Below are 19,375 nucleotides of genomic sequence, written 5' to 3' on the forward strand. Positions count from 1 at the left end.
AACCATCCCTTTATAAAATAATTCCTAGCATCTTATTTGCTTTTTTGGTCGTCGTCATACATTGGTCAGAAGGTTTCATTGTATTGTCTACAATGACACCCAAATCTTTTTCTTGGGCACTGACCTTGAAGGTGGACTCTTGAATCTGGTAACTTAGATTTGGGTTATTCTTCCCACTGTATATTAATTTGCATTTGTCCATGTTCCAGAGGCAGTGTTGGGAAGAGCTGGAGGCTATGCAGCTGCTGACAATATTCAGTACCAGTGTTCACATAACTAAGCAACCAAATAGGACTGCATGCAAAGCATGCATCCTAACTTTGGTCACATACCTATTCAGGTGCCGGTACTGAATACCGGCCAGCACCTATATAGCTTCCAAAATTGAAAACTAGGGATGTTACAAATTATAGACCCGTGGCACCTATCCCACTACTAACTAAAATAGTGGAAGGATGGGTCACCATTAAATCAGCATCAGGGCAACAGCAGCCAAGGCATCAAAAATGGGGCAAAATGGCATGAATTGCATGAAAATCCCATGGCAGAGTGGCCAGATGATAATAAAAACACATCAAGGTACTATGGGTAAATTTAAGAAATGGCATGAAATCTAGGCACCAGAATGATGTGCACTAAGCTCTAAAGTTAGGTGTCTAAATAAATAGGTAGCTAAAGTTAGGTGCCTAACTTAATTAGTACATTGGCTTCAATAATGAGCTTTAACAAGCTCATAATTGAAAAAAATAAAATTTAGTTGGGAGATAGGTGCCTATCTAGAAGAATTCCTCTCCTGCATTCTATTTTATGTCCCGCCAAAAAGCTGGTCAAAAGCCAAAGAGGACTTCTATGAATTCATTCTACATAATTCAATTACTCCGTCTTACAATATTATAGCAGGAGACGTGAATCTACATTTAGAGAACGAGGACAATCCAGACGCGAAAGATTTTAAAAACTTCCTATCCTCACTCAATTACAATCTCCCTTTATCCACACAAACACATGAAAAAGGGCATCAGTTAGATTTGGTAGCTATGTCCACAAAGGAGATCCTAAATCCTTCTATTTCTTTATCCGGCGGTATCTGGTGCCACGATATCTGGTCCGACCATTTCACCTACTACTTTAACTTAATCTGGAATCAACCAAAAGCAAAAACTCACACAAAGATTAAAAAAAAGAACATCTCACAAGGGGCCATATCAATCCAGAGGAATACTGGGCACATTATGAATTACGTGAGGAAATAGAAGAAGGGGAAGATTTCTGGGAACAGTGGACGAAAACAAGCACATCCATTTAGATAAAATTGCCCCTAATCGAAACAGTAAAAACTGCTCAAATAAAAATAATAAATGGTTCGACTCTGAACTATTAAAAATGAAACAATTAGTAAGACGACTAGAAAGGATCTGGAATAAAACGGGAGAAATATCAGACCGGAACAATTGGAGATCCAACATAAAGAACTACAAACAATTGATAAAAGAAAAATGAAAAGCATTCTACTCATCCAAAATTAATACATCCAATACGAGTTTGAAAGGAATCAACACTAAAGAACTGTTCAACTTGGTTACAAATTTATTTGACACCACACGTCACAATCAATCCATGCACGATACGAAACTACCGTCGGCAAACGATCTAGCACAGCATTTTGACTCAAAAATTATAAACCTAAGGAACAACTGTCCGACAAACAACATACATGCACATCAAATAGCCAACTTACACGGAAATGAAATACCAGTGGATATGATTTGGAACTCCTTTCAGGATCTAGAATGGAATAACTTCATCAAACTCTATAATAAGTATACTAAATCAGTGTTCTTCAACCTTTTTACACCTATGGACCAGCAGAAATAAAATAATTATTTCGTGGACCGGCAAACTAATAAGACTGAAATTTTTAAAATCCCCATTGCCGCCCTGTCCTCGCGAGCTCGGTCCCGTTAACCATCTGATCCCATCCGTACAAGCCTCAAATAGTTATGATTTTATACTGAACATATTTTATTAAAGTATAAAAAGAAACAATATTTTGTACAATTGTCATTTTATAAATATAAATAATACAGGGCAAGGATCAACAAAACCCCCGTCTCCCCTCCCCTTCACATATATCCCCTCTACTATCAAGAAAATTGAATAAGCCAAATTATTACAGAATGCTACACAAATATCATGCTAACAGAATACCGCAGTCACACATGGCAGGAATGGTGTTAGGGGGAGTGCAACTAGGGCAACTGCCTCCTGGTCAGAGAAAGCCCTAAGCCAGCTGGAAGCTAAAGACTGGGCTTTGCAGTCCCCAGTTATGTCTAACATCAGCTCTAGCAGGATACATATTTTAAATCTGATATATTCTAATCACAAGATAGAAATAAAATTATTTTTTTCTACCTTTTGTCGTCTCTGGTTTCTGCTTTCATCGTCTTTTCACTCTCTTCCATCCAGCGTCTGCCCTCTGTCTCTTCAATCCAGCATCTGCCTCTTCCATCCACTGTCTGCCCTCTACCCCTACCCCTACCCCTCCCATATGGTATCTGTGTTCTTTCTATGCCCCTCTCTCCTACACCAGATCTAGTATCTTTGTCCCTCTTTCCTTATTTTTCATCTGACCCCCCTTCCCAGCATCAATCTCTCTCTACCTTGTCATTCCCCTTTCCCTCATCTGATCTCTCCATTCCATCCTGACTCCTTCCCCTCCTCTAATCTCCCTGCCAGCTGTTTCCTTCCAATGTTCCAGCAGTACCTTCTCCCTTTCTTCCTCCCCTTATCCAACAGTAACTCTCTTCCCTTTCCCTTCCCCTTCTCCCCTGTCAGCAGTAGCCCCTTCCCCTCCCTTGTCCAGGAGTACCCCTTCTCCCTTTCCTCCTCCCCTTATCCAACAGTAATTCTCATCCCTTCCCTTTCCCCTCCCCTGCTAGCAGTAGCCCCTTCCCCTCCCTTGTCCAGGAGTACCCCTTCTCCCTTTCCTCCTCCCCTTATCCAACAGTAATTCTCATCCCTTCCCTTTCCCTTCTCCCCTGCCAGCAGTAGCCCCTTCCCCTCCCTTGTCCAGGAGTACCCCCTTCTCCCTTTCCTCCTCCCCTTATCCAACAGTAATTCTTATCCCTTCCCTTTCCCTTCTCCCCTGCCAGCAGTAGCCCCTTCCCCTCCCTTGTCCAGGAGCACCTCTACTCCCTTCCCTCCTTCCCTCTCCAGCAAATGTTTCCTCGATGTAGGCTAGCGGCAGCTCTGTGTGCTTTTAACTTCGGCACACAGCTGCCCCTAAGCAGTATTTTAGCGCGGTTTCATGAGGCAGCCTCGGGGCCTTTGGTAGGCCGGCCCACTTCGATGATGCGATGTGGGCCGGCCTACCAAAGGCCCCGAGGCTGCCTCATGAAACCGCGCTAAAATACTGCCTAGGGGCAGCTGTGTGCCAAAGTTAAAAACACACAGACCTGCCACTGCTTTTCTGGGGGTGCGGAGACAAAGGCTGGAGCAGGAGATAGACGCGGCAGGAGTCGGTGGTGGAAGGCAGGAGTGCCAGCATAGCGACGGCAACAGGAAGTTGCACGTCAGCTGACGCCGGCACCTTTTGCTGCCGAGGGGTCCTGAATTCTTTGCGGACCGGCAAGATTTTTTTGCGGACCAGCGGTTGAAGAACTGTGTACTAAATCACACTGCATTCTAGATCCCTGTCCCCCTGACATTATGAAAGCAGCTCCATTAGACTTTAAACTAATACTGTGGAGCTATCTGATCAATAATTTCAAAAATGGAAAATTCCTAACTGTAGGAATGCCCCACAAAAGAAACACACACACGCAATCTTAGAATCGGGAGGAGGCGCTAGTAAGGGCTAGCTCCGAGTCCCTATTTATTATGCTTCTAAGCTAATGACATCATAGTAACTCCCTCATTTACACATCTCATGATTGGTGGGTACAAAGGTACATGGTTTTACATTGGTGGATACAAAGATAGGTACATGCTTTTTACCTCGTGATTACCTCGTGCTTTTACCTCGTGACCGTCCTCCAACTCAGCACTTAGACAAGGGCCTGATTAACACGTGGACAGGGCCTGAGTCTTTGCACATATGCAATGCCTGTGCAATGCCTGTCAGCTGATGTCCTTACCAAATAAGGACAGCTCAAATAAGATAAGCATGTGACAGTCCAAAGGTTATAATGCATGCTCCTTAGCCTTAAGCTGTAGGCAAAGTCTGATTGTTGCCCATATAAGGGATGCTTAAACAAGATAAGGAATAAGGGTAAATGTGTGTCAGGTTAATATGTGACAAATGCAGTCTTGTGACAAGATGTTAGTATTTTCCTTTACTTAGAATGGTTGAATGGCAAGAAGGGAGAGGGAATGAGAAACAGGGCCTCAGATCCAAACACAGGCCTAGATCCACTCACAGGCCTAGATCCGCACACAGAGCCTAGGTCAGTGTGCCGACCTGGCCTGCGTTCAGAACCGCCTGTGTGCTGGCCCTGCCTGTGTTCTGATGCCCTGGATCAGAACTTATCAGATCTCCATCCCTACACCTAATTAATAACGGTCACATTATAATCACCCCAATTCCAAAAAATCGTAAACAATCCCTAACATCAGTAACCAACTATAGACCGGTAGCATCCATTCCATTCTTCATAAAAATAATGGAAGGTTTAGTACATACCCAGTTGATGGACTACCTCGACCAGTTCTCTCTACTACATGAAACCCAATCTGGCTTCAGACCTCTGTTTAGCACCGAGACAGTGATTGTGGCGACCCTAGATTACTTACGCTCCTTATTCAGCAAGGGCCATAACACCCTAATCATGCAATTTGACATGAGCTCGGCCTTTGACTTGGTGGATCATGAGAAATTGCTACAATGCTTAGACGCAATCGGCATCAGAGGAGATGTATTTGACTGGTTTCGAGGATTCCTTACATCCCGCACCTATCAAGTACGTTTCAATTACAACCTCTCTAAAACCTGGAGAAACCCATCTCCATTATCCCCACTGCTCTTCAACGTCTACATGTCATCACTAGGCATGCAGATGGCCCTGCGGGGTATAAAATTATTCAGTTACGCAGATGACTTTACAATCATTATCCCATTAACTACTTCTCCCTCTGAATCCACCCCTATGGCAACAGAAGCACTAAACCTGATGGAACAATGGACCACAGAATTCAGAAAAAACTAAATTCTTCATAGCCTCGCCACACCCACCTGTCACTACAACACCACTATACATCAACAATCTCAGCTACCCTATTCAAACTACAATGAAGGTTCTGGGTAATACTGGACCAAGGCCTAACCATGAAAGACCAAGTGGACTCCCTAGTCAGAAAGGGTTTTTTTACTCTCTGGAAACTTAGGTCCATTAAAGCATACTTCGATGCTTCATCATTCAGAATTCTGGTACAATCCCTAATACTAAGCCATCTCGATTATTGTAACATTGCCCATCTGGCAATCTCTCAGAAGAACATGCAGAGACTACAACTGGTACAAAATACGGCAGTCAGGTTGATCTTTGGGTTGAAGAAGTCCGATCGCATAACCCCTTCCTACCGACTCCTGCACTGGCTGCCAATGGAGGCACATGCGAAGTTCAAGCTGGGATGTTTCTGCTTCAAGGTACTATCCGGTCTAGCCCCTAAATACATAACTGGCCTCTTCTCCTTCTCAACCAACAGATATAAGAGAAGTACACACCTGAAGTTTGTTTCCCCATCGGCTAGAGGATGTAAATTTAAGAGACACCATCAACAACTTCTATAGTATCAAGCAGCCTTATGGGGCAAAGACCTGATAAAACTAATTATACACGCAAATAACTATGGTGAATTTAGGAAACACCTAAAAACATACCTGTTCTTGAATTACCTAGGTAACGAATCTGTACAATCGCTCCCATCACAATCTCTCCCCTAAATCTGATCCCGTAAACTGTTAGCCACTAATCTCTAACTATGTATGTTTCATTCAATTTATAGTATCTTTCTAATCATTGTAAACCGCATAGAACTTCACTGTCCTGCGGTATATAAACTGTTATTATTATTATTATTAACTTCTTAGGCATGTTTCTACAAAAGATATGCATCTTACACCAAAGTAGGCGTGTTTAGGGATGGAGAAAGACTTAGATGCCATGAGGCATGATTCTCTAAAGGACTTAAGTGCCTATAAAGTAGGCCTTTAAACCCCTGGCCTACATTACAGGTGCTTATCTTTAGGCTCCTATCTTTTTTAGGTGCCAATTACAGAATCTGGCCCTAAGGGCTTGATTCTGCATACTGTGGCCAAAGTTGTTGGGCAAACAGTGGCACAGTAAGAGGGAGTGGTGCCATCTTGGTGGGGAATGACAAGTGATTGCATGGATGGTGGTGTAATGCAAGGAGTAAATGAAAAGTTCTTAGCCCAACCAAGAAGAGAATGATATGGGGCCATGAAACTCACAAGTTATTCCACACTATTTGTGACATTTTTTTGTTTCATGGGATTGGAACTTTTCATTGGCTCCTTGAATTATACCTCTTCCCCCCTCCCCGAAACACAGCACCTTCCATACAATCACCTGTCATTCCCACACTCCCCCTCCACAAACACTCCCTCTCTCCACCCTTCCTAAAAATATTAGAATTGTGAGCCCATCAAGGACAGAGAAAGTATCGGTACATAGTATGTAAACCATTTCAATTGTATTACAGAAAAGTAGTATATCAAATTCATGACCCATACTCTTAGCAATTCTGTGATTTTATGTGAGCCAGCTCTCTGTATATTCATTCACTATTGACCCCATATCTTTTCCATCATTTCCAAGACTAGGACTACAGCATTATACTTCTGGTGGCAATAAGAGATTTAGGGGGAAGTTATGAATATGAGCTACCATTAAGATGTGTTATTTTAATACTAACTTGGGCTGTTTTATCACATGTCTCTTTTTATGCAGCGAGACCCAGGGGACCCTTTACTAAAGTTTAGTGCATGTGCTAAGCGTTAGTAAAAGAGCCCTCTGGTTATTAATAGTTGGGTTAAAATTAAAATAACCCATCTTACCAGTGACCCACATTGACAACTTCACCCCTTAATATGTAATTACAGAATGTAATGTAATGTAAATATAATGTAATTTATTTCTTATATACCGCTACATCTGTTAGGTTCTAAGCGGTTTACAGAAAATATACATTAAGATTAGAAATAAGAAAGGTACTTGGAAAATTCCCTTACTGTCCCGAAGGCTCACAATCTAACTAAAGTACCTGGAGGGTAATAGTGAAGTGAAAAGTAGAGTTAGAGGAAAAATAAAAATAAAATAAACATTTTAAAAAGACAGCATTGATCTAAATACTTTGGAAGGTTGAAGAGAGGAGAGAAAGGAATAGAAGCAGAATGGGTCAGCGTCAGTGATGAAGTGGAGCAAGTAAGTTTAGGAGGAGCGATTGACGTATCCAGAAAGGGCTTCTTCTGGCCGACAGTCCCAGGATGCCTATGTCTCCTCCCCTGCGATGTTCTCCCATCCATGCATTCCCTCCCAGACACACTGCCCGTGCCCCAGCCGCTCCAAGGAGGCTGCCCCAGATGAGGTCCACGGTGAATGCAGGATTCTCTCCTCTGCGGGAAAGCCGCCCGGAACCGACAGTCGATCTTCTTAGCGGATTGCAGGGGGGGAAGAGTTCACACTCTTGGTAGGATCGGGTCTGAGTGCTCTCGGTGGTTGTGGCTGGTCTCATTGCTGCTTAGATGTAAAAGCAGTTGATCTCCACTGCTGCTGATATTTAAAAGCATCAGTCTGAGTTGCAATCATACGACAGTAAAACCATTAAATTTCAGTGAACAGTTACTATAGCAATCTGTTTACACAGGTCTACCTCTATAGCAGAAACAAAATACATTGAACAACCGGAGAAGGAATCCCAAGCAATTTTGAATTGTAGTGCTATTTCATGAGGGGTAAAGCTACCGAGTCCTTCTATCTCTTCCCCTCCGTGGAAATGTCTGTATTTTTCAAGTGTTCATGGATATCATCACATGTGACCTTATGCTGCTCAACTATGGCACAATGGCATTAGTGCAGTCAAAAGCTTAAAGGCTTCCTACAATCCAGAACTTACAGGGTTAAAACTAACAAAGAAAAATCAGAACCATAGTCCAACCCCTGCAGAGTACCCCAAGGATCACCTCTGTCTCCAAAACTCTTCAACCTATACTTAGCCTCCCTCAGTTCCTGCCTAGACAAACATGGCCTAACCTCCTACAGCTATGCAGATGACATCACCATTCTCCTCCCCTTCAAACATCCAGTGCCTACCATGATAGGCACAATACACAGAACACTCGAAATAGTAGCAACATGAATGACAGAACTTAACTCCAACAAAACAAACTTCATCCTCCTAGAAAACAGCAAAACCCCAACCTTAACAAACCTAGTAATAAACTTGACTTCATACCCCATTCAACCCATGCTAAAACTTCTTGGAGCACTGATTGACAGAGGCTGTACCATGCAACCACAAATAAATAAAATAATAAAAACATCATTTGCAACCATGAGAAACCTAAGACAAATTCAAAAATTATTCAACAGGAAACAATTCCAACTTTTGGTACAATCTCTAATCCTTGGACTAATAAACTACTGCAACATACTGCAACATCCCCTGCCCAGCATCCATGATAAAACAACTACAAACATTACAAAATACAGCCCTAAGACTCATCTATTTGCTGAAAAAAATATGACCACATCACGACTTACACTGGCTCCCAATACAAGCAAGAGTATACTTCAAATTCTACTGCCTACTATTTAAAGCTATAAACGGAGACAGCCCAACCTACTGGAACAACCGACTAACTCAATCCACCTCAACCAGACACAGGAGAACCCACTCACTATTCACACACCCGCCAACCAAAAATGTCAAACGAAGAAAACTATATGACAACCTAATGGCCACCAGAGCAGCAAAACTAGACAGACAATTCACCAATCTGCTGTCTTTGACCAGACTACAAAACCTTCAAAAAAGAAACAAAAACCCTACTCTTCAAAAAATACATAAAACTTATTTAACACGACCAGATCCCAAGCTTCACCTACTATACTATCTACTCCTTATCAAATCTAAAATGTTCAAATTACCCATTATGTATTACCTAATTTCATGACAATTCTTATGTAATCCGCCTTGAACCACAAGGTAATGGCGGAATAGAAATCACTAATGTAACGTAATGTAATGTAACACCACAGCCACATTCTTCTAAGCCACTTGCAAAGGCCTACAAGCGTCCATCACTGATTTTTAACTTTGTATTTTAACAAGATTTTCATGTGTATCTGTTCACCAGCTACTTGAAGGTCAATCTTCAAAAGGCCCCATCATACCTGTCAAGTGGTTAAGAGGCACTCTAGCTGCTGCACACCCTTCACACTTTATTTGAAGTGTCCTGTTATTGTCCTACACCTCTCTGACAGACCACAGGATACAAACAACAGACTGTGGATGTGGATGTTCTGAAAGATGATTTTTATTCGCTCTTCACAGGATACAACTGCAATACCCCCTTCCTTGCCTCTCAGCCCAAGGGCATCCCTTACTGCCAGGTGCAGCAAACATTCAAAGCATCAGATTCTTCTGTAGTCCCTGCCACCCACTGCCCTGATAATCTTGCTATAATTTTAAACTACACAGGTCAATGTTCAATGCAATTTAACCAGCCAGAAATGTCTCCTGGCCAGTTAAATCACCTGTTTGAGGATAGCCACTAATTTTCAGTAGCACTCAATTGGTTAGTGCTGCTGAAAATAACTAGTTAGCACTGACCTGAAAACCAGCTATTTTGGGGGGTATTCCAGGAGGCAGCATTGGCATTTGACTGGTTAAGTGTTGATATTCAGCTCTTGCTAGATTAAGTGCATACATGGGACTACATAAAAGTTAGTCTTATCTTTATGCGGATTAAGTGCCGAATAGTGCACTTAACCAGCTATGCATTAGCTGGCTCTGCAAAACTGGATATTCAGTGCTGAAGCCCAGACATGACCCAGGAATAAGGCCAGTGGTGGTCAACCAAATGCAGAGCGCTGTTGTCTGAATAGCGACCCTACAGGAATATTCCTGTTGCTCTGGCCTAGCCAGCCTTCCATCATCTTTCTAATCATTGTCTGTTCAGTGGCATTTATTGTACATACAAAGGGTAATTCTATAACTGCATATGTGCATACCTAGCATACCTAACAAAAGGGAAAGTTTGCATGTTTGTGCCTAAGCACTGTTTTCAAAGGGATGCGCCTAAGTGCTATAATGAAAGGTCACTTTGGGAAGCCACAAAACTTAGAGACTTGAAGAAAGCACAGATGTTTATTAGCATACATATGCGACTCCTGAGTTCCAAGCTGGCTTCAGAAGTCCCGAAACCAGGAAGTTACAGAGATATTTATACATTCTTCTGGCTATACAACTGAATTCTAGAAAAAACTTTTCACGTGTTACTTTTCTTAACAATCATTGGTGCTAAGCTCACATTAGCAGGTCACTTATCTAAGCCCTGCGGTCTTTCTGTTACATGCCCAAGAGGGCGGAATACAATATCATGTATGCTGAGATAGCCATAAGAAGCTAGAATGCCCAAGCTAACACCCCCAGTGCAGTTAGGCTAGAACATGAGATGAGTTAGGTCTGCAGCTAAACATAATTCAGCATTTTATTAAAGAGAAAACTTAGTTCAACACTTAGGAAAACCAGTCCCAGACTCCTTCAATAATACAAACTTGCAAGAAAGTGGAGCACGGGTAGGATATGGGCATGTCTATCAATGATGCACATAACTTAACAACATACTTTAAGTTATGCATGCCGTTGCTGCATTTAGTTACCCATATTGGTCTATGGCTAGTGTATCTATAGGCACCTGAATGTAAATTATGCTGCTGCTCAGTTATGCTAAATTCTATAATGGAATGTGGCCACCCAGCTGCCGACTTCTAGAATTGCCCCAATACCCGTACTGAATATACAAATAAATTTTAAATGTGTACATCAGGCATTTCTGATTGTTCTGTAGACATCCCACTAAAAACTGACCTCTTTCCTTTCTTGTTCCACAAGAAAATGAAAGCCCCTTGGAAAGATTCAAATGTTTAAATGTCACAAAAGTTAGATGCCATTTCCTTAATTACCCACAAGCCATTTTTCCCTCTCTTCCCCTAAAAACCAAACATACCTACACATCATATTATTTTCCTAGGCCAATTCCTATTTGAAATGTTTTACAGTAGATACAGTAGGTAGCCCTTTCTTGCTAGTCTGCTGAAACTCTTTAGTGCTCTAAAACGTCTTTCACTTCCTCTTCTGTTGCAGGGTGATGATGGCTTGCCAGTGCAGGGTTGCTGGAATAAGGTAAGAAAACAGTATGGAAGCTTGTTAGTGTTATACGTTAAGCATTTGTGGTTATGCATTTTGCAGATTCCTTATCCCCCTAACATAAGATGTGTGAAGCATATGTATGTAGGCCATGAAACAGAAAAAAATATGACAGTGAGAAAAGTAGATATATATAATGTACTCTACATATTAGGCAGATATGTTGACTGATAAGTAAAAGACCAGTTTAGAGAGAGTAGTAGATAAATGTCTTGCCGTTTTTAAATGTAACCCAACATAAAAATAATAAACAAGGACTGCAGAAACATTTTATGATACCCAATTTCCCGATATGTTATAAAAGTTTTCTTATGCTTATGACTATTAAACAAAGGCAGGGCACTGTTTCAAAAACATAGTAACATAGTAAATGACAGCAGATATGATATAAAAGCCACAGTCATTCATTTTTTTTTCCTCTGTGTTGCTTCAAAAGACAAAATCAGATGTCTTGAATCTCCAAGGCCTTCACCCAACTGTTAAATTTATCAGGCCACCCCTTCCATTTCACAAGACAAATTTTGTTCTTACCCCCTCCTTTTACCTTTAGAACCTTTTCGATACGGTATATTCTGTCCTGTAGTGGCTTGACTTTTAGTAATTCTTCAGGATAAAAAGAACCTTGAATAGCTTCGCTATCGTAATCCTGTATCTTGTATGTTGTTCTCTGACCCCTGTTTAAAACATCTTTTATTATAAATATCTCATCCGTCCATGTTTGCTCGTAACCTTTCTCAAATTTTCCTTTAACTTTTGAAAGCCTTACATGGTCTCCTTTCTTTAAGAGATTCTTGGTGGGGCCGCGTTTGTTACAGCCGTAGACTGTTTTCCAAATCTGCAAAGAGTTTGAGGGTGTCACATCTACAGGCCTCGCCTGCATCGTTCTGTGAAAACTATAATTATTGCTGTGCAGTATAGCCTGTAGCACGTCTTGATAAGTAAAGGTATTATGAGCTATGAAATAGTGCCACATTTTGGATTTTAAAGTCCTGTTAAATCTTTCCACTACAGCTGCTTTAACATCATTATGGGTCACAAAATGGCAAGCACCTTTTTGTTTTAATAAATTCTTCAGAGACTTATTTAAAAATTCTGTACCCTTGTCTGTTTGAAGTTTTTCAGGTGTACGCCCTAAATTAAATATTGTTTCAAAGGCTTTGGTAACTTTGTGACCGGTTTTTGTTTTTAACCTCAGAGCCTATGCATATTTTGACAGGATATCTATTATCTTTAAGATATATTTGTAACCCTTGTTATAACGGGCAAAGGCTGACATGTCGACTAAGTCACTTTGCCATTGGCTGTCAACTTCTGACACTATTGTTTTATTTCTTTTAAAATGGATTCTAGCCAGTCTGTGTAAATTGTATGCGTTTTGACCGGTGACCCAGTCCACTACATCTTTTCTCCGGACTGTACTATAGCTCTTTTTAGCCTCTTGAAGTAGAGGGTTAATAGCTGCCGGCCGCGTTTGGATCATAATAAATATGCTTCAATAAAGATTCTTTCATCATGTTCCAGTCAGCTCTGTTAACTTAGCTCTAAACAAAAAAAAAAAAATAGGTTTTAAAACTCTGCCTTTTAACAGAGGCTGTTAGGTGACAGTGGGCTGGGTTTTTTTTTCAGATTGTTAAAGATCTAAGGCATACGTCACTATGACAACACCAGGGGGCAGAGACATGTTCATACAGGTTTAAACATACCTCCCCCTCTCCCCCCTTGGCTTTATCAGGAGCTGCAAGAACCTTATGATAACCAGCTTATCAGCCATCACCATGACAATCTGGGTGTTGCCCATCCCCACAGCCATTAACTAAAGTTTTGTACTGTCTGTTAAAAACCAGGAAAGAAAAAAGCAGCTGTATGTCTTTTTTCTCTTCTGAGTTGGTTGTGCAGTGTTCTTAAAACTTAGGGTCTGTTTTAAAAAACAGGAAAGAATTTGTAAATGTCTTTTGTTTTGCGATCGGCTTGTTCATTGCTCTAACCATGAGCTCTTACAACCTGTCTTTTAACTAAAAAGCTGTTAAAATAAAGACACTCTTTTTTTCTGGCCACATCATTTCCGGGGGCTTCGATTAAATCTGTTTCCTCTAACATCATCAGAAAATGCATTTCCATCTCATCAGAGAATGGCCACCCGGATGGTCTCAGGACTCAAGGATCTCCAGTACGAGGAACGGCTGGATAAGTTGCAGCTGTACTCACTCGAGGAACGCAGAGAGAGGGGTGACATGATCTAGACATTCAAGTATCTCACGGGCCGCATTGAGGTGGAAGAAGATATCTTCTTTTTCAAGGGTCCCGTGGCAACAAGGGGGCATCTGTGGAAAATCAGGGGCGGGAAACTGCACGGGGACACCAGGAAATTATTTTTCACTGAAAGGGTGGTTGATCGCTGGAATAGTCTTCCACTTCAGGTTATTGAGGCCAGCAGCGTGCCTGATTTTAAGGCCAAATGGGATAGACATGGGGGATCTATTCACAGAGAAAGGTAGGGGAGGGTCATTGGGGTGGGCAGAGTAGATGGGCCGTGGCCCTTATCTGCCGTCTATTTCTATGTTTCTATGTTTCTATTTCCAGCACTTCATTTACCCTGTTTCCGCTGACATGGTCAGAAAAGTGCATTTCCAGCGCTTCATTTACCCTGTTTCCGCCTACGTCATCAGAATGTGCACTTCCGGTAGGGCAGGCACTCTCATTTCTGCTGACATCATCAGAAAGCGTATTTCTGGGGTCAAACATGCCCCCATTTCCGGTGACATAATCAGAAAGTGCATTTCCGGTGATGGGGCATGGGAGTGGGGCATGGGCGGAGATACCACCATTCATTCCTATGGGAGGGGTAGGGCATGTTTTTTTTCAGATTGTTAAAGATCTAAGGCATGAGGGGATGTGGTATGGGCAGGGCATGGGTGGGCTAAGGGAAAAGCAGGCGTGGTGTGGGTGGGGCATGGGTGGGGTTTGGGTGAAAGTAGGTGGGGTTTGGGCGGAGAGTTGGCGTGGTGTGGGTGGAGAGTGGGCATGGCTTAACCCGGAAGTGAACGCTGATTAGTCGATCCTTATCTTTGACAGCTGTCAATCATTTTGACATGAGGCGTACCCATTATACTACTTCTGTTTTATGCCATTTTTTGGATGGCTTTGTATTTTGAAAATGAGCCCTGTAGTTTCCTGAACTGAATATTGTACTGTAAGTGAGAATTCTAATTCTCCCTTTTTAGAAGGATAGCAAAAATTATAGGTTGCCTAATTTTCTGCCTTCTCTCCCCCATTATTTCCACATTTATTATCCACACCTTCTTTGCCATTTGTAGCAGCCAAAGGTTGCAACAATAGCAGCAGCTGTTTTTAATTCCCTCCTCTGGGTTTCAAGCCTTTAGCAGAGCACTCAAGTTTTACTGGATACCCAGCCCTTTTATTTATTTATTCAGTTTTCTATATTGTTCTCCCAAGTGAGCTCAGAATGGTTTTACATGAATTTATTCAGGTACTCAAGCATTTTTCCCTTTCTGTGCCGGCAGGCTCACAACTTATCTAATGTATCTGGAGCAATGGGGAAATTAAGTGACTTGCCTGGGGTCACAAGGAGCAGTGTAGGTTTGAACCCCCAACCTCAAGGTGCTGAGGTTGTAGCTTTAGCCACTGCGCCACACTTCTAACTTTATGAACTCCAAAAAGAGGTTCTCTATGGCACCATGCAAGCTCGTAACTGCTCACTTATTAATTTTAATTTTATTTGTTATATTTAAATTTTTATGTGTGCTTGGAAAGCAAAAATTGTGTCTAAGCTTCCCACTAGGAATCGACCAAGGCAACCAATGGGTTCTATCATCGCACACTATGAGTTCTTTGTCTTTGTCTTCTTAAACCATTCAGTATCCAAAATCTTGGTAAACAGTTTCATAATTCACAAGTTAACCCTCTCCTTTACAAAGTCACACTGGCGTTTTTAGTGCCGGCCGCCGCAGTAACAACTCCGATGCTCACATAATTCCTATGAGCATCCAAGCTGTTACTGCAGCGGCCAGCGCTAAAAATGCTAGCGCGGCTTTGTAAAGGAAGGGGTAAATGAGCAACAAATGCACTCATCATAATCCTTTATGGCAGGGATCTCAAAGACCCTCCTTGAGGGCCGCAATCCAGTCGGGTTTTCAGAATTTCCCCAATGAATATGCATGAGATCTATATGCATGCACTACTGTCAATGCATATTCATTGGGGAAATTCTGAAAACCCGACTGGATTGCGGCCCTCAAGGAGGGACTTTGAGGTAAAACAGTCAGCCTCCATTTAACTATTTTATAACTCAATCATACCAAATTTCTAACACACTAGTACCCCACTCACACACTGGAACCCAAAACTGCTTCATATTCATACAAACATATAAGATAAAATACCCCCAGCAGACCCACAAAACCAACATCTATTATAGCTACTAGCAGTCAATTTTGCAACCTTTGAAGAGATCCACAAAGCTCAATGAGCTATATCATACAAAGACTACTAAACCAGGACTGGCTCAAAGACCTCTGGTGCCCTGGGCCATCTTTTGAATCTGCACCTCTCCCCCTTCACCTGCGATCCAGTATACCTCTTCCTCTTCCCCCCTCCAACACTCCAGTAATCCAGTATCTCTTTCTTTCAAGTCCTCTTCTCTCCCACTGATGATAAAGAGTGCTAGAATCCCAGTTTGGGTAAAATAATTGCCCTAACTATTGTTTGAAAACTATTAGTAGAAAGGACAGAACATATTGCATATAGTTGACATAATCGGAAAAAAAAAAAAAAAAAAAACACCTCTTACTCAATTCATTAAATTTGTTCTAAAACATCAAACTACAATTCAGTATAATACCCAAAACCCTAGATGTCTCCTCTTTAAGTATCTCACCAATAGACAATACTGTTTTCTTACCCATAAAACCTTCTGGATTGCCAAAATAAACCAATTTGGTCTTCTGTTTATTCAATCTTAAAAATTAGTTGATGCCCAATCATCAACTAATGTTATTATATTCTGAATAAATCTAAAAGCCTCCCTTAAGCACAGATGATTTGAATTGTGATGTTTATGAGTATTGTGTAGAGATTTTTCTTTTGTTGTGTACAAGCATGATTTGGCCTTTCTGTACTTCCTGTACAGGGTCCCATTTTATGCAATGAGACTTGTGTTAACATAGCACAACTTGTGGTAAAATAACTGGAATTAATAATTAGCCTACATTGATAACTTCCCCCATGTTCTTTGACAGTTAAATTGTTCTTCCTTCTCTTTTTTTTTATAACCATATACTGAAATGTTGAGCATGTTTCTACTGTGTATTACAAAAGTCTACTGTATCTTCCCCTATTTGCCTGCCTCAGATTCTCACTGGTTTGCATTTTTAAACTAACCTGTGCCTGTGTTTTCTTTTGCAGTGATGGTTCTAACCACGGATTGCTCTCTGTGTTTGTACATAGAATATTTATTTTTATACAGTTTTACATTTTCACAAATTATCATGTCAAAAGCTACTTATTTTGTGTACAGAAAATACTGACGTTTTCCTCTTTCATGTTGTGTAACTCCATGTCTATGCTTTGTTACTATGATGTTGCAGAATACAGCTGTAATAATTGCATGATATTTGTGCACAAGTACTGGAGCTTAATAAATTATTGCACTGAGATGCAAAAAGAAGCAGCTCAGCAAAAAGATGCAGACCTAATGATCCATGAGCTTTACATTGGATTTGCCAAGCCAAGTATGAGGGATCTTCAAAAAGTTTTTGCACTCTTAATTTTTTAAATACTGTTTATTGAATATCGCCAAAGAAAATGACATCACTACCTGCAAGGTGAGCCAGCTTGCCTGACTAGTCACATGACATTCTTTGAAACACCCTCTTACCAGTTCTCCTGCCCCAACCATTTCCCGCGAAAATATGAAAGTGCAGAAACTTTTTGAAGATCTCTCATATAATATTTATCTCTACAAAATCATGATATCAATAAGCAAAATAAATTTATCAATAAACAAAATAAAAGATGCCTGGCCCACCACTAGTGGCATATGGTGTCTCAAAATTCCTAGGGCCAACTAGGCAGTGACTTAAGGTGGGAGCTGGGGGGGGGCAGATAAAAGCTGCTGCATTCAAAACAAAACACACAAAATCAATAATCAAATATACAAAACAAAGTTTCATATTTAAAAGTATAATGCATTCTTACATGACTGTGGTGTTGAGATGATCATGATTGTTGAGTTAAATTATCAAAGCCTTGGCTAGGGAGAATGAGTTATAGTTCTGAAACTTATTTGAGAGGCCATAAACACTAAGGGCCAAATTCTATAAATGGCGTCCCAATTGTAGGCGGCCAACTGCTGCCTAACCAGCCAATGGAATGCACGTTTCTAATAACTCTCAAAAAACCTCCCGAGGCAGGCCCCCTACATTGTAGGCACCTCCGGGAGCCTAAGGAGGTGCGTAGGCCCACCTAAGCTCACCTGAGGCTGGGCGTGGGCGTGCCTTGACCCAAAAGTAGCCTTAGGTAGGCCTAGGCGGCCCTATGCGCCTCCCTAGGCCTGCAGTAGACGCATACAATGCAGGCCATCAAAATGCTTGCCTACATTGTAAACCAATGCGGCCGCTGAGCTTATCGCAGCAAGGGATCTCCCTTCCGTGATAAGTTTAGCGGCTGCAGCCGCACATCCCTCCCCAAAGATCACTGGCAGGAAGGATGCCCAGTCCTCCTGCTGGAACACCCCCTCCCCCCGAACATCGCAGGCAGAAGGGATGTCCAGTCCGTAACCCCCCCCCCTCGGTATATCAACAGCAGGAGGGATGCCCAGCCCCTCCTGCCAGAACCCCCACCCCCAAACCTCATGGACATCCGCCCACCGGACCACCCCTTCTACACCCCCAGAACACCCCCTACCTTAAAATGTTGGCTGGCACCTGGGCCAACTGGAATCCTAGGTCCCATTCGCAGTGCATTATGGGATGCACTGGGAGTGGCCTAAGATTCCGATTGGCCAGATCCCTTAGGCCACCCCCCCATGGGGACGGATTGCTGCTAAACTTATCACAACAGGGAGATCTATTTTTCTTTCCTTATATAAAAAGTTACTTTTTATGGTTTAGGGAAGATTTTTTTACCATAATGATTTACTGCAATCTATTAATAAGTGCCCGAGCGACGTCAGAGGAACCAGATTGAGTAGTCAGAGGAACCTAGTAGAGGAACCAGATTGAGTAGTGATGACCTTACAGTACCTTCATATACAGTAGTGCAATATAAATCTTATATATCCCTTTAGTAAAAGTCTGGAAGCACATCAGGAAAAGAAGTTATCAAAATTATAGAGAGACACATATAAAGGCTGGATCACTGATGATGAACTTTCCAGAGACAATCAAAGGGCTTGATTTCAGTAAGGCTTTTCCCCCATTCTATGGCTTTGGGAGGGGGGAGAGGTTAGTAAAGAAGGCGCAGAAAGCAACATAACAGGACACAAGAATTTTGAATAGTTACTCTTCAATGTACCCTGCATATGATATAAGCGGTATATATGAAATACAAGTTTCCAAGTTGCTGACTTGGTACTGTTGACCAATTAACACAATACAAAGGTTTGAAACATACAGGTTCCAAAAGTGGGGTATGGACTAATTACATCTTTAAAAACTGAGAAACCTTTATACCAAAACTAGAAAGTCACATGTTTTCTTCCATCTGCCCTGATACCCTGTTCAAGCCATTCTCAGCCATGGAAGCAGAACTTTGTATCAATTGCACTCCTTGTTCTGATTGTTTAATTTGGTGGTTCTTCTAGGGCAGTGTTTTTCAACCTTTTTCAACCTATGGACCAGCATAAATAAGAATTATTCTGTGGACCAGCATCGGTCCTCGGACTGGTGATTGAAGAACACTGGGCTAA

The 19,375-nt window shown here is 41.6% G+C and overlaps 1 protein-coding gene across 12 annotated transcripts in view; it reads left to right on the forward strand.

Annotated features, from left to right (window-relative positions):
* The window catches only part of COL13A1 (collagen type XIII alpha 1 chain), a 646,904-nt gene extending 629,896 nt beyond the window's left edge, over nucleotides 1-17,008 (forward strand). For all 12 annotated transcript variants that reach the window (XM_033940521.1, XM_033940520.1, XM_033940522.1 and 9 more), the window contains 2 exons: nucleotides 11,389-11,427; nucleotides 16,873-17,008. In XM_033940521.1, the coding sequence (XP_033796412.1) occupies nucleotides 11,389-11,427; nucleotides 16,873-16,875 (42 nt within the window). In that variant the 3' untranslated portion in view covers nucleotides 16,876-17,008. The remainder of the gene's footprint in view (nucleotides 1-11,388; nucleotides 11,428-16,872) is intronic.
* The last annotated feature ends 2,367 nt before the right edge of the window (nucleotides 17,009-19,375 follow it).

Source organism: Geotrypetes seraphini, chromosome 4, assembly GCF_902459505.1.
Source record: "Geotrypetes seraphini chromosome 4, aGeoSer1.1, whole genome shotgun sequence".
Classification (NCBI taxonomy): Eukaryota; Metazoa; Chordata; class Amphibia; order Gymnophiona; family Dermophiidae; genus Geotrypetes; species Geotrypetes seraphini.